Here is an 18,916-nt window from a genome sequence, read left to right on the forward strand (position 1 = left end):
AAAATTGTTATTTCAACATGCACTAAAAAAAATGATTGCAGGACTCTTTGGGACAAAGCTATGTAAAACCAACGTGAGTCAACTTAGAGTAAAACATTGAAGGGACGATGGGATCTGGAGAGGCAGGGCATTCGTCACGGGCATGGAGGCACCTGGAGGTCTGGACGCTGCAGAGGACTGACCGGAACAGCCCAGGCTGGGCCACGAACCGCAGAAAGAACCACCGCCGAAAACGCGAACACACTGACGTCCAGGAAGAACCACCAGGGCTTAGGAGACTGTTTGAGAACTGTCAACTGGTTACTTTATTTCATATAAAAGTTACATTGAAAGAAGAGGTCGAAAAGTCAAGTATACTTGATTTCACACACTTGCCAAGTCTCACAGGATTCAACCACTTCAATAATTTGCTTTTTATTGATAAACAGGATATACATATTAAAAGCCTCACATTGAAGCCGGATACACATGTCCAACCCAGACAACAGATGTGCAAATGAATATGCAAAACAATCTCTGGAAACTCCGTCTCCTGGATCACCCGCACTGTGTTTTGTCCCTCTGGCTGTGACACAGTCCGTCCCCTGCAGTGACTCAGTCCCTGTCGGGGCATCCTGCAGGTTTGTTCCCTGGGCCAGGATTGCGTCTTAGGTCCCTTTGCGGTTGTGCGTGAGCAGGGGCAGAGCCCTGATGGAGACAGGGCTGAGCGTAACCGAATACAAAACAGGACAGCTCGCAGGCGAGCAGAAGGCAAGAAGCTCCCAGGAGGGAAACACCCACTTTCTTCAAGGAAGACCCCCAGATTTTGTCACAGATTGTTTCCTGATGCGACCGGCAAAAAATGTACAAACCAGGCAAGTTTAAGGCAAGTCCCCAAGGAGGGGAGCTGTTTGCTTTCTGGCAAAATTTTAAGCTCCGCACCAAGGATCCTATTTTACCACTTGAGCTGTGGGTGGAGAAGCACAAATGCTGACACACAATCCCGACAGGCTGCTGCCATCCTGACTTCGCGGAGTCAGCGTTGCCTGTGACGAGGCATGTGGAGTCACCCCTGCTGGGGGCTGGCCGCCTTTGTGGTCCCCTCGCCTTCCCAGCCAACGCCCGCCTCTCCTGCGCTGCCAGGCTGGCGTGCCCGCCCGCCCCACACCCACCAGCAACACCGAGCTGCACTGCGTATTAGGCCACCACGAGACTTCGCTCTTCTCTTACCGAGGTGCCATTTCCACACTGCTAATTTGGCTGGAACAACAACAACAAAAAAAAACATCAGTTCCAAGGCCCTAATGCACCCAAGATTTTTAAAATAAAATTAAAACAGGAGGGCAACAAAGGCGCGCACAGGAATGATTGTTCTTTGGATCGAGATAGTCCCCAGTGCGATACATTCATAGTAACCCCGCGGGGAGGCCCCGCAGCAGCTCTCCCTCTTCCCTGAAACTCGGCTTCTAAAAATACCGGTTTGCTGTACACGGCCGACACACGTCACGTCGTCCAAACAACACTGCCAGTTTGACACACATGCACACGGCCCACACACGCACAGACACGCGCACAGACAGACTCGCTGAAAGGGTCAGAGGATGCCTCTTCCGGGCAAGGGGAGTGTCCCGGAAGCCACCTCACTGTTCAGTGCACAGATCTCTTGCAACTTCAGTGCAAAGCGTCAGAGCTAATCGAGACCAAAATGTCTTTCTATGTAAACGCCCCTGCTGGGACCGCGGGAATGCACTAATGAATCAGGGTCGACAGGAACTCCCTGGAGTGACCGGTTGGAGAATTCTGGTTCACTGGATTGACTTTTTTCCTTCATGGTTGAAAAGAGCAGCTTATAACAGGATTTTAATAACCCATGTAATCTCCCAAACAGCTTCTTCGAAAATGCAAAGTATTCTTAACAAAAATCCTAACTGTGCAGGAAGGTAATGACATTTGGCTTCGTCACGTGGCCACACACCTTTCGTTAGTGGTACGTACAGGTGAACACTGAGGACAGCCTCGTCCAGCCTGGAAAACCCGCCGTCTGTAAGTATAGAGAACTCTGCTCGCTGCCAGCAACTGGCTCGTGTAGGTTCCACCTGCCTGCTGGTCACTGATGAGCTGTGGATACCCTTTCAGGCCCCGAATAAATAACTCAAAGTCCGTCAGAAGCTCAGCCTGATGGGGGCTCACACTGAGAACTCCGGGCCTCCTTTTCTGGGTCTCATCGGCAGGCGCCTAAATCGGAAGCCGACGAAGGGGTTCATCCAGAGGAGCGAAGGGGGCCCCCCAAAGACAGACTTCATCCCTTCCCACCGAAGCCTCCGCTCCCACGTGGGCTTCTCACTCTTCAGTCTCTCAATCTCCTGGAAGCAGAAAGAACACCAAGTAGTGGCAGCTCTAGGAACCTCAACAGACACAGGTTACGCCAAGTGGTTAAAACGGGGGACGCCGCCGAACTCCAGAAGCCCGCTGTGTTCAAGTACAGCGCGGGCTCTCCTTCCCGGCTCCTCCGTGTGCACGGGGAGGCTGCGGAGACGGCCGGGCTGTGCCCTGATCTGGGCAGCCAACCAGGCACCCATGACAGGCCTCCAAGCCAGGGCACCAGCATTTTATTCACTTATTACTGGATACAAGTATTTACTGAGTGCGTGCTTTCGTGCTGCAGCGCAAGCGCATAAAGGCAGCATTCAATTCCCTGAGCTGCACCAGGGGGCCAGGAATTTGCCCGGCTCTGTTGACTCTCCAATCAAACTGGTACTCAAATCATGCACTGTGTACATCAAGGAATAACAAATACAGGGAACCTGTCAGAGCTTATCGGGACTGTCCGATTAATCTCCCCAGTTCACACACATGCACCTGTTACTGACGTTAGGATTTCCCATTTACTCAAGCTTTGGCTGAGTCATAGGCAAACACAACTGAGAGTACGGCATACCGTCTCATCATTGCATATGGAGTGGATCTGGGTGCCAAACATAACAGCGGTGAAAGTGAAAAACAGAAGACCCTCAAGGCACAGGAAGATCAACAGGATTACAGTTATTGGAGGTGAAAAATCACTGCATTCTGTGTGAACAAGAAAAAGCTGGTTAGAACTGGACATCAGAGCATCACGACATCCCAGACTGCAGGATGGCAGGGTGCGTGGCTCAGAGCGGAGCCCTCCAGTGCAGCCCTCAGCCGGCTTCCGCGGAGGAATGAACGTGTCCTCTCTGGATACAGGCACATTCATGCTCTCCAAGAAGCAGAGGAGGACGGCCCTTCCAACAAAAACTCACACCACCGTTTCCTGGCCAGTAGTTTCAAAAGATTCTGTATCGCCTAAGGTTTCTATTGACGTTGTATTTGTGTATTAAATTGCTTATTAAAATGCAACTCAAGCCAGACAAGAAGAGTCAAGTGTATCTACACTTGTGAGCAGTCCTCACAGGAGGCCACTCCCCATCTGTCCCGTGGGGTGGCACAAACCTATCGGGACCTAACTGCATAACTATGGCTAGACAATTAATGCCTGTTTTTACACTTGCTTGCATTCACTCATATTAAGTAATGCCAGGGATTGCTGTGAACAGTGGAGAGCTAGCTAACCAGAAAACACACACAAGGTTTGGTGGAAACAATACTAGTTTCCTGGCCGGGCACGCTGGCTCACGCCTATAATTCTAGCACTCTGGGAGGCCGAGGCGGGAGACTGCTTGAGCTCAGGAGTTTGAGACCAGCCTGAGCAAGAGCAAGACCCCGTCTCTACTAAAAATAGAAAGAAATTAGCTGGGCATGGTGGCATATGCCTGTAGTCCCAGCTACCTGGGAGGCTGAGGCAGGAGGATCGCTTGAGCCCAACAGTTTGAGGTTGCTGTGAGCTAGGCTGACGCCACAGCACTCTACCCTAGGCAACACAGTGAGACTCTGTCTCAAAAAAAAAAAAAAATACTAATTTCCCTCCAATCTCAAAAAATCTGCAAAATAGAAACTAAACTAGCAAAATGGCAGGGTTAGAATTTCACCATATTCTTTTCTTTAAAAATTCAATTAATTCCTGAATTAACTGCAAAGATTTCCTTCAAAATTGGAAAATAGATTCTTCCTTTAACCTTCTCCCCTTTTAACCCAACAGCATGCACTTCCAGGACTGACAGACAAAACCGGAGCTCACCAGTCCACTGCCCTCGGACGCAGGAAATGAACTGAAATCCACAGAGAATCAGAGCATGGACTGAGGACAGAGCTATGTACATCTAGAATGAGAGGAAACTGGTTAGTAACTTTTAAACAATTAAATCTTTCTAGGAGCAAAGGCTGATGAAATATTACATACACACTTCCATATTATTTTTCAGAAAAAAAATGAGGGAAGGAATAAATTGCAGTTGTCGATATTTGCCTACCCAAGACCATATCAGACCAAGTAAAATAATTTTATAGAAGTATACACAACAGAGAAATAAGCTCTAACATACTTTAGGAAGATCCTATTGACAATGGCGATTTAAGGCATCTGACAGAGAATTAAACCACAGTGAACACCTAAAATAACACCAGCAACGCAAGTTACTCTATTGGGATTCCTTCCTACTGGTGACAGCACAGTGCTACAATTTGAATCCTGGAGAAACGGTTGGAAAGAAACTGGTCTGGTGTTAGAATAAATTTCCCTGCTCCAGATAAGATTCTAGTTAAAGAATTTCTAACTCAATATAAGTCACTATAAAAATATTTTTACTTACAGTGAAGAGCACAAAAAATCTCTGATTCTTTTCTCCTACACAATTATTCACCCATGGGCAGTGATGATCCATTTTCCGAATACATCTTTTGCAAATACTGAAAAGGAGAGTTTGATTTTCAGTGTTCCATGCTGAGGAAACCAGAGTAACAATCAAACACAACCAAGGTGGAGGAAAATTAGAATGAATATTCTGTAATAATACAGCATGTTAAAAAACATCTATAATACATACTCACTATACTCCTTTAAAGTTTATCATTTTAATTAATTTAAATATCTTATTTCCTAAGTAAAATGGACTAACAGGTTCAGGGCAAAAGTTACAGTTAGCCGTATGTCACGAGTTTCAGATTCTCTCAGTGGAACTGGAGCATGCACACCTATCAGTAATGTTCCCAATCTGGCAAGCTTACAGATTCTATCGCAATAAAAAAGATTTGAACTTTTGCCTTCAAAGAAAGAAAAATTCTTGGTATCTTCAAATTATTCATCTCAAATCATCTATCTATATATATATATACCCATGCATAAAATCATGTTTTTACAGTTTTAATTTATTTTTCCTCAAAATATACCATATATCCAACTTTTCTTTTTTTTTTTCTTTTTGACAGTCTCGCCCTGTCGCCCTAGGTAGAGTGCTGTGGCATCATCATAGCTCACTACAACCTCAAACTTCTGGGCTCAAGAGATCCTCTTGCCTCAGCCTCCCAAGTAGCTGGGACTACAGGTATGCACCACCACACCCAGCTAATTTTTCTATTTTTAGTAGAGATGGAATCTCGATCTTGCTCAGTTGGTCTTGAACTCCTGAGCTCATGTGATCCTCCCACCTGGGCCTCCCAGTGTACTGGGATTACAGGCGTGACACACCGCGCTTGGCCTATCCAATTTTAAATAACTAATTTGCTGTCAATTATTCTGTTAGAAATAGCTTGCGCCATTTAATTACATCAAGCGAAACATCCATGGCTGCAGATTTCTTAGCTCCAGGTAGACTTTCTACGAGAGCACCGCCTTTTGTTCCCTGACTCAGATTCTCTGCCTGACTCCTGCTGCACCCAACTTCCAAAACATTCCCATTTCATCTTTTTAAACAGATCTACTGAAGTATAATTTACATACCATAAAATCCACCCATTTTAAAAACGTACTGCTCAATGATTTTTATTATATTTGCAGAGTTGAGAGACCATCACCATCTAATTTTAGAACATTCCATCGTCCACAAAGAAACCTTATGCCCACAGGCAGTCACTCCCCATTCCCACGCCCGGCCCAAGACAGCCGCCAGTCTGCTGTCCTATACCATTTCCTGCTTTTTTTACTTTCCAGCCACACTAGGTGGATAAGAACCTTTTAACACCTTCACTATAGTCGTAAAGTACTCAGAACCCCCTTTATAGCTGCTTCCTCCCGCTCATCCTCACCCATGTGTCCTGGCAAATCATGACCTACTAGGAGAAAGGCACAACCACGCCCTATCAGTTTGACAGTGCAGAGATGGGTGACGACCATTTCAAGGACTGGAGAAATATACCCAGACTGTCAAACTCCAACACCTACAAGCAACGCCCAGCCCCACCAGGAGCAAACACGCTGGTCTTGAACTCCTGAGCTCAAGCGATCCTCCCACTTTGGCCTCCCAGAGTGCTAGGATTATAGGCGTGAGCCACCGCGCCCCGCCAAGGAGCAAACACACTGTCTGAAAGTCAGGAGTCAGCAGAGCTGGGGGAAGTGGACAAAATGCAACCAGGACCAGCAGGGGAGTGTGAGGAGAGAGTCAGAAATGCTATTAATAAGTGAGCCAGATAGTCAAAGGGCATATGAATAATTAGACTATGCTTTTTTAAAAATATAATAATTGGTGTTTGAGAGCATGTCCAAGAGAACCTGGCGTCTACACTGCAACACCACACCTGGTATGGACAAAAGCTAACACACAATAGCCCCTCTATTTATCATGCTGGAAGAAACCAGGAGCAGGAGTGAGGGGAAGATTCTAAGCCGTCCTACTGGACTCCACATGGGATGCGCCCAAGAGATGCTGAGCACACATATGCAGCCTGTGGCCGCCATGCCACCGCAACAGAAGCAGGTGCCCCGTCACTTCCTCTGGCTATCGCCTGCAAGTCTCCTAAGGTAGGAAGGGATCCCAAATTCTGTCCTGTTTCCCAACTCTGGGCAAGACTCCAGGGCACTTAGCTGGCACTGGCCCTGGGCCTCAGCTCTCTACCCAGGAAGGAGAGTGACACCCTCGGGCCACACGATGCTGCCCGGACCGCGCCTCCTGCTGGGGCGGGGCTGTGGTACCTGCAGTGGTGGGCGCGCTCGGGCTTGATGCAGCAGCACTTGGGACACTTATAGATCACCTCCCCCGGCTTCAGCTGCAGGCTCTCCATGTATTCCTTCGTAGCGTTTCCTTTGGGCACTGCCCCCTGCAGTACAGGAAGAATGTATTTCAGTTGGAGAGAAGGAAAAGCTAAGAAGAATTCATCGTAGATTTTATAGGTCATCAAATAGTTTATAATGCTGTGGCTACCACTTAAGGCATATGAAAAATAACTATTGATTGGACAGGACCAGAAGTTTTATTTTCCACAAGAAATAATATATGTATTAAATAAACAAAAAATAAATACCTTATTATCCTTTTCATAAACTGCTGGATCACCTGTTCCCCAGCTTACTGCGGGACCCAACAGAGGCAAGGTATGGCCGCACACAAGGGCACTGTCCCCAGCAGGCCAGGGCGTTTCTGTCCACACCATTTCCCTCTCACCCTTCTAAAGGGGAGGGCTTAACTGATAAGTCCCACAGGGGTTTTCCTACCAGGGCAGGAGGGGAACAGTGAACAAAGCAATCTCAAAAGGCCTTTATCTCGGTTGTTGAAGTTTTACGATACATTTGTCTCTTTGCCAACCTTCTCAAGAGTGTTCACAAACCTGGCACCTGCGGCCCAGACCACCTGACTCGATTTGTGTCTGGCACAAGGCAGCCCCTTGGGAGCAGCGTCCGAAGGTGTGACCGTGCATTTTCCAGTGCCCCAAGTGCAGGAGGAGCCGGACAAGGATGGTCGACAGGAAGCAGCAGAGAGACGCATTAGGCGGCCACGAGCTGGCGGCTCGGGGCAGAGCACGCAGGCCAAGAGTCGTCCCATGCAGTGCCATGTCGACTTGAGACCAGACGCAGGGCAGTGAGGCCCACGCTGGCCGCAACAGGGAAGATTTTGTTCTTTGTGCATTGGAGATACGTAATGGAACCCGTGCTTGTGGGAGGTTATTCTGGAAGCTATGGCAGGGTGGAGTAAGGCAGGCAGACCTGCCTGGGGGCTGCTAATGCCTCGAGGAAGGGAACAAGTTCTAGCCTGCTCCGAAGCCCAGGGCCTGTACTTCCCATGGAAATGCTCGAGTCTGGACGGAGACCTGCAGAGACATCTGGAGTCCAGGGGTGCAGTGACTCTGCAGGCACCAGAAGATGGAGGGGTGGGGGCCAAAGGAAGGCCCTGGGAGATCCCGGAGGTGGAGGCTGGAGCTCCTTAAAGCCACAGGCCTGAACCTCTGTGACATCACGTTTTAGGAAGCGCAGCGGGTGAGTATGCCGCGGAGACACAGCCCGCTGGGCTCAAAGCCCCACGAGGCAGAGCTGGCTTCAGGCAGCAGCAGGCAGGGAGGCCCCTGAGGCGACGGGCAAGAGGGGGCGGGAGGGGTCTGCAAGGCAGGCCTGAGTGTCCCCTCCCGGACCCCACCACAGTCGACTTCCTCCAAACAAGGACAAGATCCTAGTGTTTCCCAACACTAAAACTGCCTCCTTAAACTTCAAAACGTTAAGGGTTTAAATTTTGTCTTTAAAAATCTAAATCAGAACAAGGAGAGCGCTTTACTGAACTTACATACCACGATTTGGAGTCTTTAACCCGACTTCCCTCCATGAAGCCAGGAGTCTCAATGCTGATTACGATTTTATAAAATCCCATCATGTTGCATGTACACCCCAGGTGCTGTCACAAATTTCCTCCATAAGAGGAAATGGGCCAAACTTTAAAACTGCAAACACCTTAATTTTTGAGATATGCATGTACTTTTCCACAGTAAAAGCAAATGTGGTGCGATATGGCACAATGCAATCTGGAAGGCAGACACCCCAGTGCTATCCGTTTTTTGATCACTTACGATCTGTTAACTGAGGAAAGATGTTTCCAAGGGGTAGCCAAGCACTCATGAGGTGATCCTTAAGGACTTGAGATCCTGCATGGGATTTCAGGCACTTTCTGGTTCCAGGAGTTCCTCGGTTCTGCTCAGAAGCCTGGGCAGACAACACAGCTCTTCAAGGGCACGGCCTCGGCGGGGCTTCCAGCCCACGCACCTGAGCCTGCACTCTGTTACCGACATTTGCACTCTGAGCCTCGAGAGGCGTGGCTCAGCAGAAGCAGAAACACCACGCAGGAGGGGCGGCCCCTGCACGAGGTCACACCATACGGAGGGCCTTGCCAGGAAATGCCCACCGAGAGGGCCGCAGGGGGCTGCCCATTTGCTCTGTATTCATGGGGGCCGTGCGTCCTTTCACCAAAACCAGCCCTCCAGGTAACCTCGAGTTCACGTTTTAACCACTTTCAAGGGGAGGTGTTTTCTAAACGTATCCTGCATGTTTCCCACCCCATCACCCATGGGACCGGCCGCAGGCACCAGGCCACGGGACGCCTGTGCAAGTGCCCTGATGGCTGCCTCCAGCTGCCCCTGCACACGTCCCACCTCCCCCGCCACCCCAGCAGGGCAAGTGCTCTCCACGGCCTCAGACTCCAGGAAGTCAGCTCTGCAGAGCGAGCTTTCTGCACTTTCTTTTTGCATCCCCTTCCTTGTTGACCGCCCCGGCATTCCGGAACCCCAGGACCTAACCAAGGGGCAGTTGAGAATGAGCGTCTGTAGCATGAGCAGATCTACCTACTAATTTACAGGAAACAGTGGGGATGCGGAGCCCATTAAAACCCAGGACACGACTGTAAACTGCAAACTCCAGTGCCAGGACAAAGGGCCGCGTTTCTTCAATTTAAAAAATCCCAAGTAAAAAGAGAAATGGCAGGAGCCACAGGGATTAATTAAAAGACATACTAAGAGATACATAAACCAATCGCATTGGATCTTTATCTGGGTCCTGATTCAAACAAAAAAATGAAAATTTGAACTCTAACTGGATAGATGATATTAAACATTAAATTGCTTTACATGAGCTATTGATACTGAGATTATATTTTTTTAAAAGAGCCCTTTAAAAAGATACAAATATTTACAAAGGAAACATGAGTGAGATTTAATCAAATCACCTGGGGGGAAGAGCGTGGGCAAGGACTCGGCTGACACCAGACAGACCCTGAGGTGGTGACTGGGGCCGTTACCGTGCGGTCTTTTCTGTCTACTGAGCACGTTTGACACGTTCTGTAAGAAGTTAATCAAAAAAGTGGGGGCTTTGGAGACAATCTGGTTCCAATTCCAGCTCGCCTCTCACTAGCTGCCAGGCCTCACGTTCTCACGTGGACACCCCGCCTTCTTAGCACTGCCGTGAGGGGCAACGACAGGACCCTTCTGGCAGAGCACCCGGCCAGGAGCAGCAGCTGTGCGGAGGGCGCCCTTCGTGAGGCTCTCGCAAGCGTCTGCGCCGGAGGCTCGGGCACATACAGTGGGGCGGCATTTAAGACTGCGGGCTCTGGGGTAGCGGCTGGCCTTTCCTCTCTCACTCAGTGCCCTTCCACAATTATAAGTTCTCCCCGTGTTTCCAAAGGTTAGGATTAGTCAGTCTCATCTTCCCACGGTGGGACTCGTTACCATCCAGAAAATGCCATGGACCCCATCGCCCTCTCGCTCAAAGTGCCAATGACTTTCCTCAAATAACAAAGCAAACGCAAGCCAACCCCAGCGAGGACTCCCTGGTCCTGTTGGTTTAGGAAAATGACATGACGTCCCACTGGAGAGCGTGCCCCACGTCCTCAACTGCCCCACCCAGGGGCAGTGTGATGGTTCTAGTTCAGTCCGGACTGGACCCTGGCATGGTCAAGACCTGATCTGCAGAAAGAAAGCAACTCCCCACTGAGGGGACGGAGAGGGGACGTCTGACCCTGCTGGGCCACGCACAGTCTCTCCTTCAGAGCCGTGGGTCTGGAGCTTACCGACTCCAGCTGCATCCGGTCTGTGGAGCTACCCTTCCTCACGAGGTGGCAGCGACAGCCAGGACGCTGAGTGCACCTTCCTGACAGCTTCCACATCCCACCCCCAGCCTGCCAGGGGGCCAGAGGCACCCCTGCCCTTGGGTTCTCAGTTTTATATGCCGACGCCCCGTGGTTTCTTTAACTTGCCACCAGAATCCTAACACATGGCGTGGCTGAAACAGTGACATCCAAATGGACAAAGAACTCAGACATTCCTCCAAAGACAACACACAAATGGCCAATAAGCACATGAAGTGATGTTCAGCATCATTAGTTGTTAGGGAAATGCAGATAAAAACCACAATGAGATACCACGGCACAAAGGATGGACAATAACAAGTGTTGACAAAGACGTGGACGCTGCCCGTGGGAATGTAAAGTGGTGCGGCCACTCTGGAGAACAGCGGGGCAGTTCCACAAAGCTTCACACCGAGTGCCATGTGTCCCAGCGACTCCAGTCCTGGGCATGGACCCGAGAGAAATGAAACATCCATCCGGACAAAAACTTACACGCAAACGTTCAGAGCAGCATTATTCACAACAGCCAAGAAGGGGAAACGGCGCAACGCCCTACTGATGATGGCCACGAACAAAATGTGGTCTGTCCACACCATGGACACCACTCAGCCACGGAAAGGAGTAAGTACTGCTACACGTACAGTGGGAACCTGAAAAACACGCTCGGTGCAAGAGGCTAGACACAAACGGCCACGTGTTACATGATGCCATTCACATGAAACGTCCAGAATAGGCAAAAGCAGACTAGGGCCGTGGGCACTGGGGGGTGACGGTAAGGGTGTGAGGTTTCCTTCTGAGGTGATAAAAATGTCCTGAAACTGACTGTGGGGATGGCTGCGCAACGCTGTGAACGTACTAAAACCACTGAACCACGCACTTTACAAGGGCGGATTCTGTGGCATGTGGATTAAACCTCAGTAGAAACAACCCTGACATCCAAGATGTCAAGCTTCCCTCTACCCTGTGCCCCCTCCCTTGAGGCGCCTCATTCAAGGTCCTCTGTGGGGTTGGACAAGCAACAGAAACGCGCCCACACCAGGGGCAGCGGCGGCGCCCTGCACACCTTCTACTCCACCTCCTCGCCTCCCTCAGCTCTCAGGGCGTCCGGGAAGTTCGGGGGCCTTTCCCCCTACCCCAGGAGGAAAGCGGGGGGGACAGCAGCTGGTCTGCTCAGAGGCTGGAGAGCCCAAATGCAGAGGAGGAAGGGCCAAGTGCACCTATTAGCAGAAACAGACTCTGCCAAGAGAAGCCTTGGCTTGGCTGACCCTCCTCTCGCAAGCAAGCAGCTCTGCATGGACGTGGTCTCACCACACAACTGCCCGTGAAGGATGGACCGGCCCAGCTCTCACTGTCCAGGAAGATGGTCAATAGTAACTGGGCTTTTCCAACAGTGAGATATTCTAGTAGAAATCACCGATCTGGACCCTGTCCCTGTCCCTGTCCCTCGGCACAATCTAAGCACCTGACTGCGAGGTATTTCTGCTGCAGGCAAGGAAGGAGAGAGGATGGAGACACCCGGGGATCAGGCGCAGGGCTTGGCAGGAGAGGAATCCTTTTGCTGTGTAAAAGGAAATGAGATGACCCTCAAAAAATCTCTGAAGGCACAAACCCATTGGGGAAGAGGCTTGGTTATGGTCAAAAACTCCACGATCAGATCGGACTACAGAACCAATGGCAGACTTTGCTTCCAAATCTGTCCCCAAGGTACCGCCCTCCAACTGCCCACCGGGTGGGGTCTATAATACTGTCCCATTCCCAGGGACAGACTGCCTAAGACCTCTACTAGTCAAATAGGAGACAAAGTAAATAACGTATGTCAAAACCCCACGTGACAAATTCAGACATCACATAAGTTAGATAAATCCACCGATAAACCACATTACATGAGGCTGATCAGTATCAGTTCATTCTCAAAAAAGAGTCCCAATCTTACATGTAAAGCTATGGTTGGAGTTTAAATTCATACATCAGGAGCCCCTGTACCAGTGGTTTAAAACCATTGTTTTAAAGCAGTGAAAAGAACTTTTTTCCAATAAAACCCCATATGGACCACTAACACCGGGCTGTGCACACCTGCGGCCCCCGGGCATCTCCTCCAAGCTCTGCGGGGAGGCTGGAACTGTCTGGCAGTGACTGATGGCTGAGCTGCAAGGGTCTGTGCAATCGGCCCCAATGCCCTTCCCTAACCAGGAGATGTCTCAGAACTCAGAGAAGCAGCCTTAAACCCGCTGTGGAAGCCGAACCAGGTGGGCCTCGATACAGAGGGAACTAAGAGCAGCGCCCTGCGGTAGGTCTGACCTACCTCCACTCTTGGCCTAAAGGGAATGTGCTCCAGAGATGAGCCCAACACACCTTCCTGGTTTCCACACACCTGTCACTTCCCTCTGGGTGCACTGTACCTACAGTCTACATTGCCTGGCTTCCACCGAAGTAACAGCCCCACACCTGGTGACAGCAGGAATGACGGAATCCTCCCTCTCTGCCTTGAAAAATGCTACCAGCCTGAATCCAGGAATTAACAGAAACCTGCGGTCATATGACAAGAGGCCCATGGCCAGTCTATGGCGGCGTGGGGAGCACTCACGGGGTCGGTGAGCATGGTCCTCAGGTGGGACGACAGGGCGAGCACGGCCAGGCAGTTGAAGATGACCCCGTTGACCACGGAGTACCAGAAGTCTTTGGAAGGCAGCAGCATGACAAACGTCACCACAAAGTCTGCATAGACGACCAGAAGCCACGTCATGACGGCGCAGATCATGCCACAGCCGTCACGGATGAACCAGACCCTGTCTGCCATGTCGGCCTCGGAGGAAGAGGAGGAGGATGAAGAGTCATAATTGTCGTTTTCAGTCAGGAGAGGATGATGCTCAACGTCCCGGAGCCTGTGTCCTGATGGCTGCATGATTTCCCCGACGCACCCTAGGGAGGGGTCGACACAGAGCTGGTGAGGCTCACGGGGAACACGCACGCTCGCACACACGCTCACGAGACACCTCAAATTTGAGGGCTACGGTTTGCCGCTGGCCATTTTACAACGTCAGCCTAAATACACTCGGCAGAAAAGAACATGAAAACTTGCCTAGTTAAGATCTGAATTTTTAAACCTTTCACCTGATGACTGTTTCACCGTCTACCACCCAGGAAGTCCCACAGCACAGGCTATGCCCACACAAACCTTGTCACTTGTGGCCGGCCACAGCCACACGCAAACCAGGACAGCGAGAAGCACGGCTGGATGCAAAGTCCCAGCACCCAGGCTCTTGCGGGGTACAGGGACCCCGCCGTGCCACCGCTGCACCCACTCCACCGAGCCCCCGACTGCACTCTGGCCAGCAGCTCACCTCACATTGCTCCCAAGCACAGACGTACCGAGCGGCGCAAGGAAGGAACGGCGAGCGGACAGGTGGTCTCCACTCACTTCTACACCGCTCGCACGCGCTAGCTCCCAGCTCCCACCCGCACTTCTCGGTGACCGTGTTTCTGCAGCAGGCTCCCGCTTTAATCTCTACTTTTCTTGACTCTACCCTCTCTTTCTAGAATGCCGCTTCACCTCGATTTTAATCTTTTTAAAGTCTCCTTCATTAATCCATTCTTTTTTAAGCTATTCTTTTGGTACCTTTCCCCTATTTCCTATACCATCTGAGTTCCAAGAACATACAGGGTCCAAAGAAACTAAAGAAAACGTTGCATTTTTCCTGGTAACTGTTATTTTTTGTTTTGTTTTGTTTTGTTCTGAGACAGAGTCTCACTTTGTTGCCCAGGCTAGAGTGAGTGCCGTGGCATCAGCCTAGCTCACAGCAACCTCAGACTCCTGGGCTCAAGAATCCTTCTGCCTCAGCCTGCCGAGTAGCTGGGACTACAGACATGCGCCACCATGCCCGGCTAATTTTTTCTATATATTTTTAGCTGTCCAATTAATTTCTTTCTATTTTGGGGAGAGACGGCGTCTCGCTCTTGCTCAGGCTGGTCTCGAACTCCTGAGCTCAAACAATCCTCCCGCCTCGGCCTCCCAGAGTGCTAGGATTACAGGCGTGAGCCACCGCGCCCGGCCCCTGGTAACTGTTTTGACGGCTTCTTTAGATTTACCACCTTCTCTTCTCGGTGTCTGATAGAAGAGCGGTGATGCTCGTGACAACAGAGAGCGAGGGAGAGGAGTCAGGGTCGACTGTGTCTTACCTTTCTCACAGGAGAGAAAACACGGACAAGCATGTCAATAACTGACCAGAAGCTCTGCTCGTCTATTAGACAGACATGGGGTGCGGAGAACGTGGCTTTTTGAGTGTGAAAAAGGAGGAGTGATAAGAATGCTCTCAACTGATTAACTGCAGTTTTTCAAACTTGGGCGTGACATTTTTCTTCCTTAAATGTAACTGGAACATGGCGATTATGAAAACATTCATAAATGAACTTGCTGACGAGAGTTCGTACCCTCGATACTTTGCAGAATTCCCTCTCAATACAAAAATGCTGATAGGTACAAGAGAAAAATGAAATTGTTTTCCAAAGTCAGTAAAATAGCCCTACTCTTAAATCAGACAACATTGGCTTTAAAAATGTTTAACTGAAATAGAAGAAATTAAAGAGCAAAAGAATTTGGACAGGCCCTCACCCAGCGTTCTTTCAGCTAGCATTTATTGAACTCTTCCAGATCCGTGTGCTCAGCTCCTGCAAACACCTGTGCGGAATCTATCACCTCTGCATGAGCCCCACTGAAAAGGGAGTTCTCCATCCTCTGAGAAGCACTTGGAAAAGGGGCCTGTAAACATCAGATGTGACTATCTGCAGACTGAGGCTGAAACTGCTTCTGCCTATAACACTTGGAAAGCCTGGTGCTGTCAGGGAGCCAAGAAAGTATCTGGAGGTTGCTCTGCCTCCCCCGAATTCTCGGGCACACTCATCAGCTCTCCGTCCGGTTACTCACCACTTTCCACCTTGGAGAAGTTTGGCACATCCACCGGCCTGGGGTCAGCCCTGCTAGGGAGGCTCTGGGTCTCCGCCCCGTGCTCCCGCTCTGTGCCTGCCTACTGCCTGGCGCACAGCAAGGACGGGCTTGTTCAAAGGCAGATGCAACACAAAGACACAACACAGTGGTCCTTCACTCAGATTCAAACAGCCTCCTAGTAATTTCTACACAAGTTTCTTAGTGAATCACAACTGTGGGCCCAAGTACGTCAAGGCCTTAAGCTGGAAAATTCCTCTGACCAGAACCACTTCATTTATGGTTACTTCTCAAGTAGGACGCGTTCTATGAGAAAGGGGTGCTTGCTTACTAAGCAGTAAGTTAACAAGCTACAGTCCTGTGAGAGCGCATTTGCGCAGTCTGAGTTCTGCACAGAAAGCAAGGTCCTGCGAGTTTTCTAAAGGCACCACGCCAGCACCTGAGCCAGTTCAGCTCGGCCTTCCTGGTCCAGGTCGTGGTGAGAATTGCCACGGAGACGTGCCTTCACCCCGGGGGTGCAGAGGGCAGGTACACCGGTGTAAGGAGAGTATCCACAGAGACACCAAACCCTGGTCATGGCAGGACATTCCTAGAAGTGCACACTAGTGATGTACAATGCACAAGTGCTTTTGTGACAAATCTGTAAGACCCACTAGAAGTCAATAGGAAAATAGTCTGAGATCCAGAAATCACTTATTTTCAAGAAAGCAGTCAATGAACGCAGCAAAGTCAGCCTGGACAGACCGAGCTCTCCGCAGTAAAAAGTGCAGGGCATCTGCTGCGTCACTGTATCTACACTTCACTAATGCGACAGGAAGGAGGGAGGAAATGAAGAAACCATCCCTTCACTTGAGCCTAACCTAAAAATACTGGGAACAGGGGAGCAAACGGCAGGCAATCTGAGCTGCGATACTGACGTGTGCGTGCTCGCCAGCAGTGAGGACGCGGTCTCACCCTGCACTAAACACATCACTACTGACCCCACACTCGCAAAGCTCGTTTCTGGAAGGATCTGAAAGCACTAAGCACCGACTGTCAGACTGACGTCGCATCATCACTCTTCTCCTTTAATGGCCAATGTCATTCCCTCTACATTTTTCAACCCACCCTCTTTATCTTCATGTTAAATAAAGTCCTGTTTCCCAGAACACTCAAAGCAACACCACAGATCTTCATTGGTTAAGGGGACAAGCACACAAGAAAAACCTTTCCACTGCCTTGACACTTGGGTGTTCCCCTCATCTCGTCACACTGGCCAGTAACTTCCCAGTTCAGTTCATGGGACGCTCCCCCAAAGACGTGCCCCCAAAGACGCGCCCCTAAAGACGCACCGTGCTTTCAATAAGCACGTGCGATAAGCAAACCACACACAGCAGGTGAAAAGATTTACTTGTCGCCATCGACCTTTTTGCCGCTGCTCTCGTGTTTTACCACGCGCACGCTGTATTTTCGAAACTATGCAAGTTCGTCTCAGCTGTGAGAATGGAAACATTGATTAAACACCTGATTAAAGATTATACGCTCTTACCTCACAGATTATTTCTAAACATCACTTGAACATTTTGTGCCTTTTCTTCAGGATCTTAAGGTGCATGCTGTCCTATGTGATAGGATCTGAAAGATAGCAAAATCTCATTAGAAAAGTTATTTATGACAGAAAAGTACATAATACATCTTAGCATATGATTGATTTTTAGAGAATACATAAGCAACAGAACATTTCACACATAAAGTTCTACCATTCAGAACTATTCTTAACTATGAAATCATTGCTCTACTAAGTTTTGCTCTTCTGAGACTGACTGACAATCCTGGAAATTAAGTAATTTATTTTAAATGTGTCCATTCTGCCCTTCTGCTCTTTCAGCCTCACTGTTAATACAAATCCATAAGCCCGAATACCTCCAGAAAGATCCCGGGGATAATCCAGACCAAATCTGGCTGGCCTGCAGCTCCGCCATCAATAAACTCGTTTACTAGGCACGTTAAAGGAATTCCAGAAACGTTGGGACACAGCCCGAGAGGCAGGAGGTGCTGGACGGAACTGCAGGCCCTGCTGCAAGAGGGAGAGACAGCGAGCACCGGAAGGAAGACGCTGCAGCCAAGCGAGGGCTCCCGCTGACAGCAGAGACGCCCAGCGCTCTTCTCCCACGTGGCTTCCAGAACCCCGGCAGGTGGGAGAGTAGAGAAATCCTCTCTTGAAGTACTAACATGGCCCAAGAGAAAGGTCTAAAGGCATCAAGATGCAGGGGAAGCCCATCAAAAAGGTCAGATTTGCTGCCACACTTCCCCAAGGCCAGGGCCACCAAGGGACACCCTACCAGAGGTTCTAAATGCTTGTCACAGCTCTGCCATAAAAATGAAGCAAGCCCAACATGTCTCATGAAAGACAGGGCCCAAGAAAGAAATGGGGGGAGGGGGGGAAGGAATTCAGAAGAGACGCAATGCATGGAGAAACTTCAACAAAGCACACAACTCTAATATTCTGAAAAATAAGAGAAAAGATGGTATCTGTGAAACAAAAAGAGGAACCTTCTGAGAACTTCCTATTAAAAAATAAAAACACAATGTTAGCATTTTAAAAACTGTACTGGACAAGTGAGTGTAGAAATCTCCTTAAAGGAGAACTACAGGACGAGGAGGAAGCCCTAAGGAGAGAATATAAAATGAAACGAGAGGGTCAGGCCAGGGCGCCACCTTCCACACAGCAGAGCGCTGGCAAAGGGGCTCCGGGAGAGCAAGGCGGGCACAGCGACCTCCCGACGGCGGAACTCTGGCTGCCGTCTGGCTGGCTGGCTCCACGGCACCTGATGGCCTGTCCGGTTGTTTGTATGCGACATCCTTCCAGAGTTTTTCTGCTTACGTAAACCCTCCGCTGCTGTGTGTTGTGTGAAACCGAGAGGCTGACTACGCACCAGCAGGCTGGCGGCGGGAGGGCACAGGGGACGGGGCCTGGGGGGATCAAGAGGTGGGCAGGGAGAGTTTCCCTGGCTTCTGCCGTCAAACATATTCTGGGCGCCTCCCGATAACCCAGAGGCCCTCACTGTCTCCT

At 49.9% G+C, this 18,916-nt stretch overlaps 1 protein-coding gene across 1 annotated transcript in view; it reads right to left on the minus strand.

The window, feature by feature from the left end:
• Positions 1-290: 290 nt before the first annotated feature.
• The window catches only part of ZDHHC7 (zinc finger, DHHC-type containing 7), a 31,461-nt gene continuing 12,835 nt past the window's right edge, over positions 291-18,916 (minus strand). The window contains exons 2-8 of the mRNA XM_012648223.1: positions 17,393-17,478; positions 13,510-13,844; positions 7,022-7,146; positions 4,707-4,803; positions 4,136-4,217; positions 2,918-3,048; positions 291-2,342 (exon numbers count right to left, since the gene is read on the minus strand). Of these exons, the coding sequence (XP_012503677.1) occupies positions 2,166-2,342; positions 2,918-3,048; positions 4,136-4,217; positions 4,707-4,803; positions 7,022-7,146; positions 13,510-13,827 (930 nt within the window). The 5' untranslated portion in view covers positions 13,828-13,844; positions 17,393-17,478 and the 3' untranslated portion in view covers positions 291-2,165. The remainder of the gene's footprint in view (positions 2,343-2,917; positions 3,049-4,135; positions 4,218-4,706; positions 4,804-7,021; positions 7,147-13,509; positions 13,845-17,392; positions 17,479-18,916) is intronic.

This window comes from Propithecus coquereli, unplaced genomic scaffold (assembly GCF_000956105.1).
Source record: "Propithecus coquereli isolate 6110/MARCELLA unplaced genomic scaffold, Pcoq_1.0 Scaffold280, whole genome shotgun sequence".
In the NCBI taxonomy this organism is placed as follows: domain Eukaryota; kingdom Metazoa; phylum Chordata; class Mammalia; order Primates; family Indriidae; genus Propithecus; species Propithecus coquereli.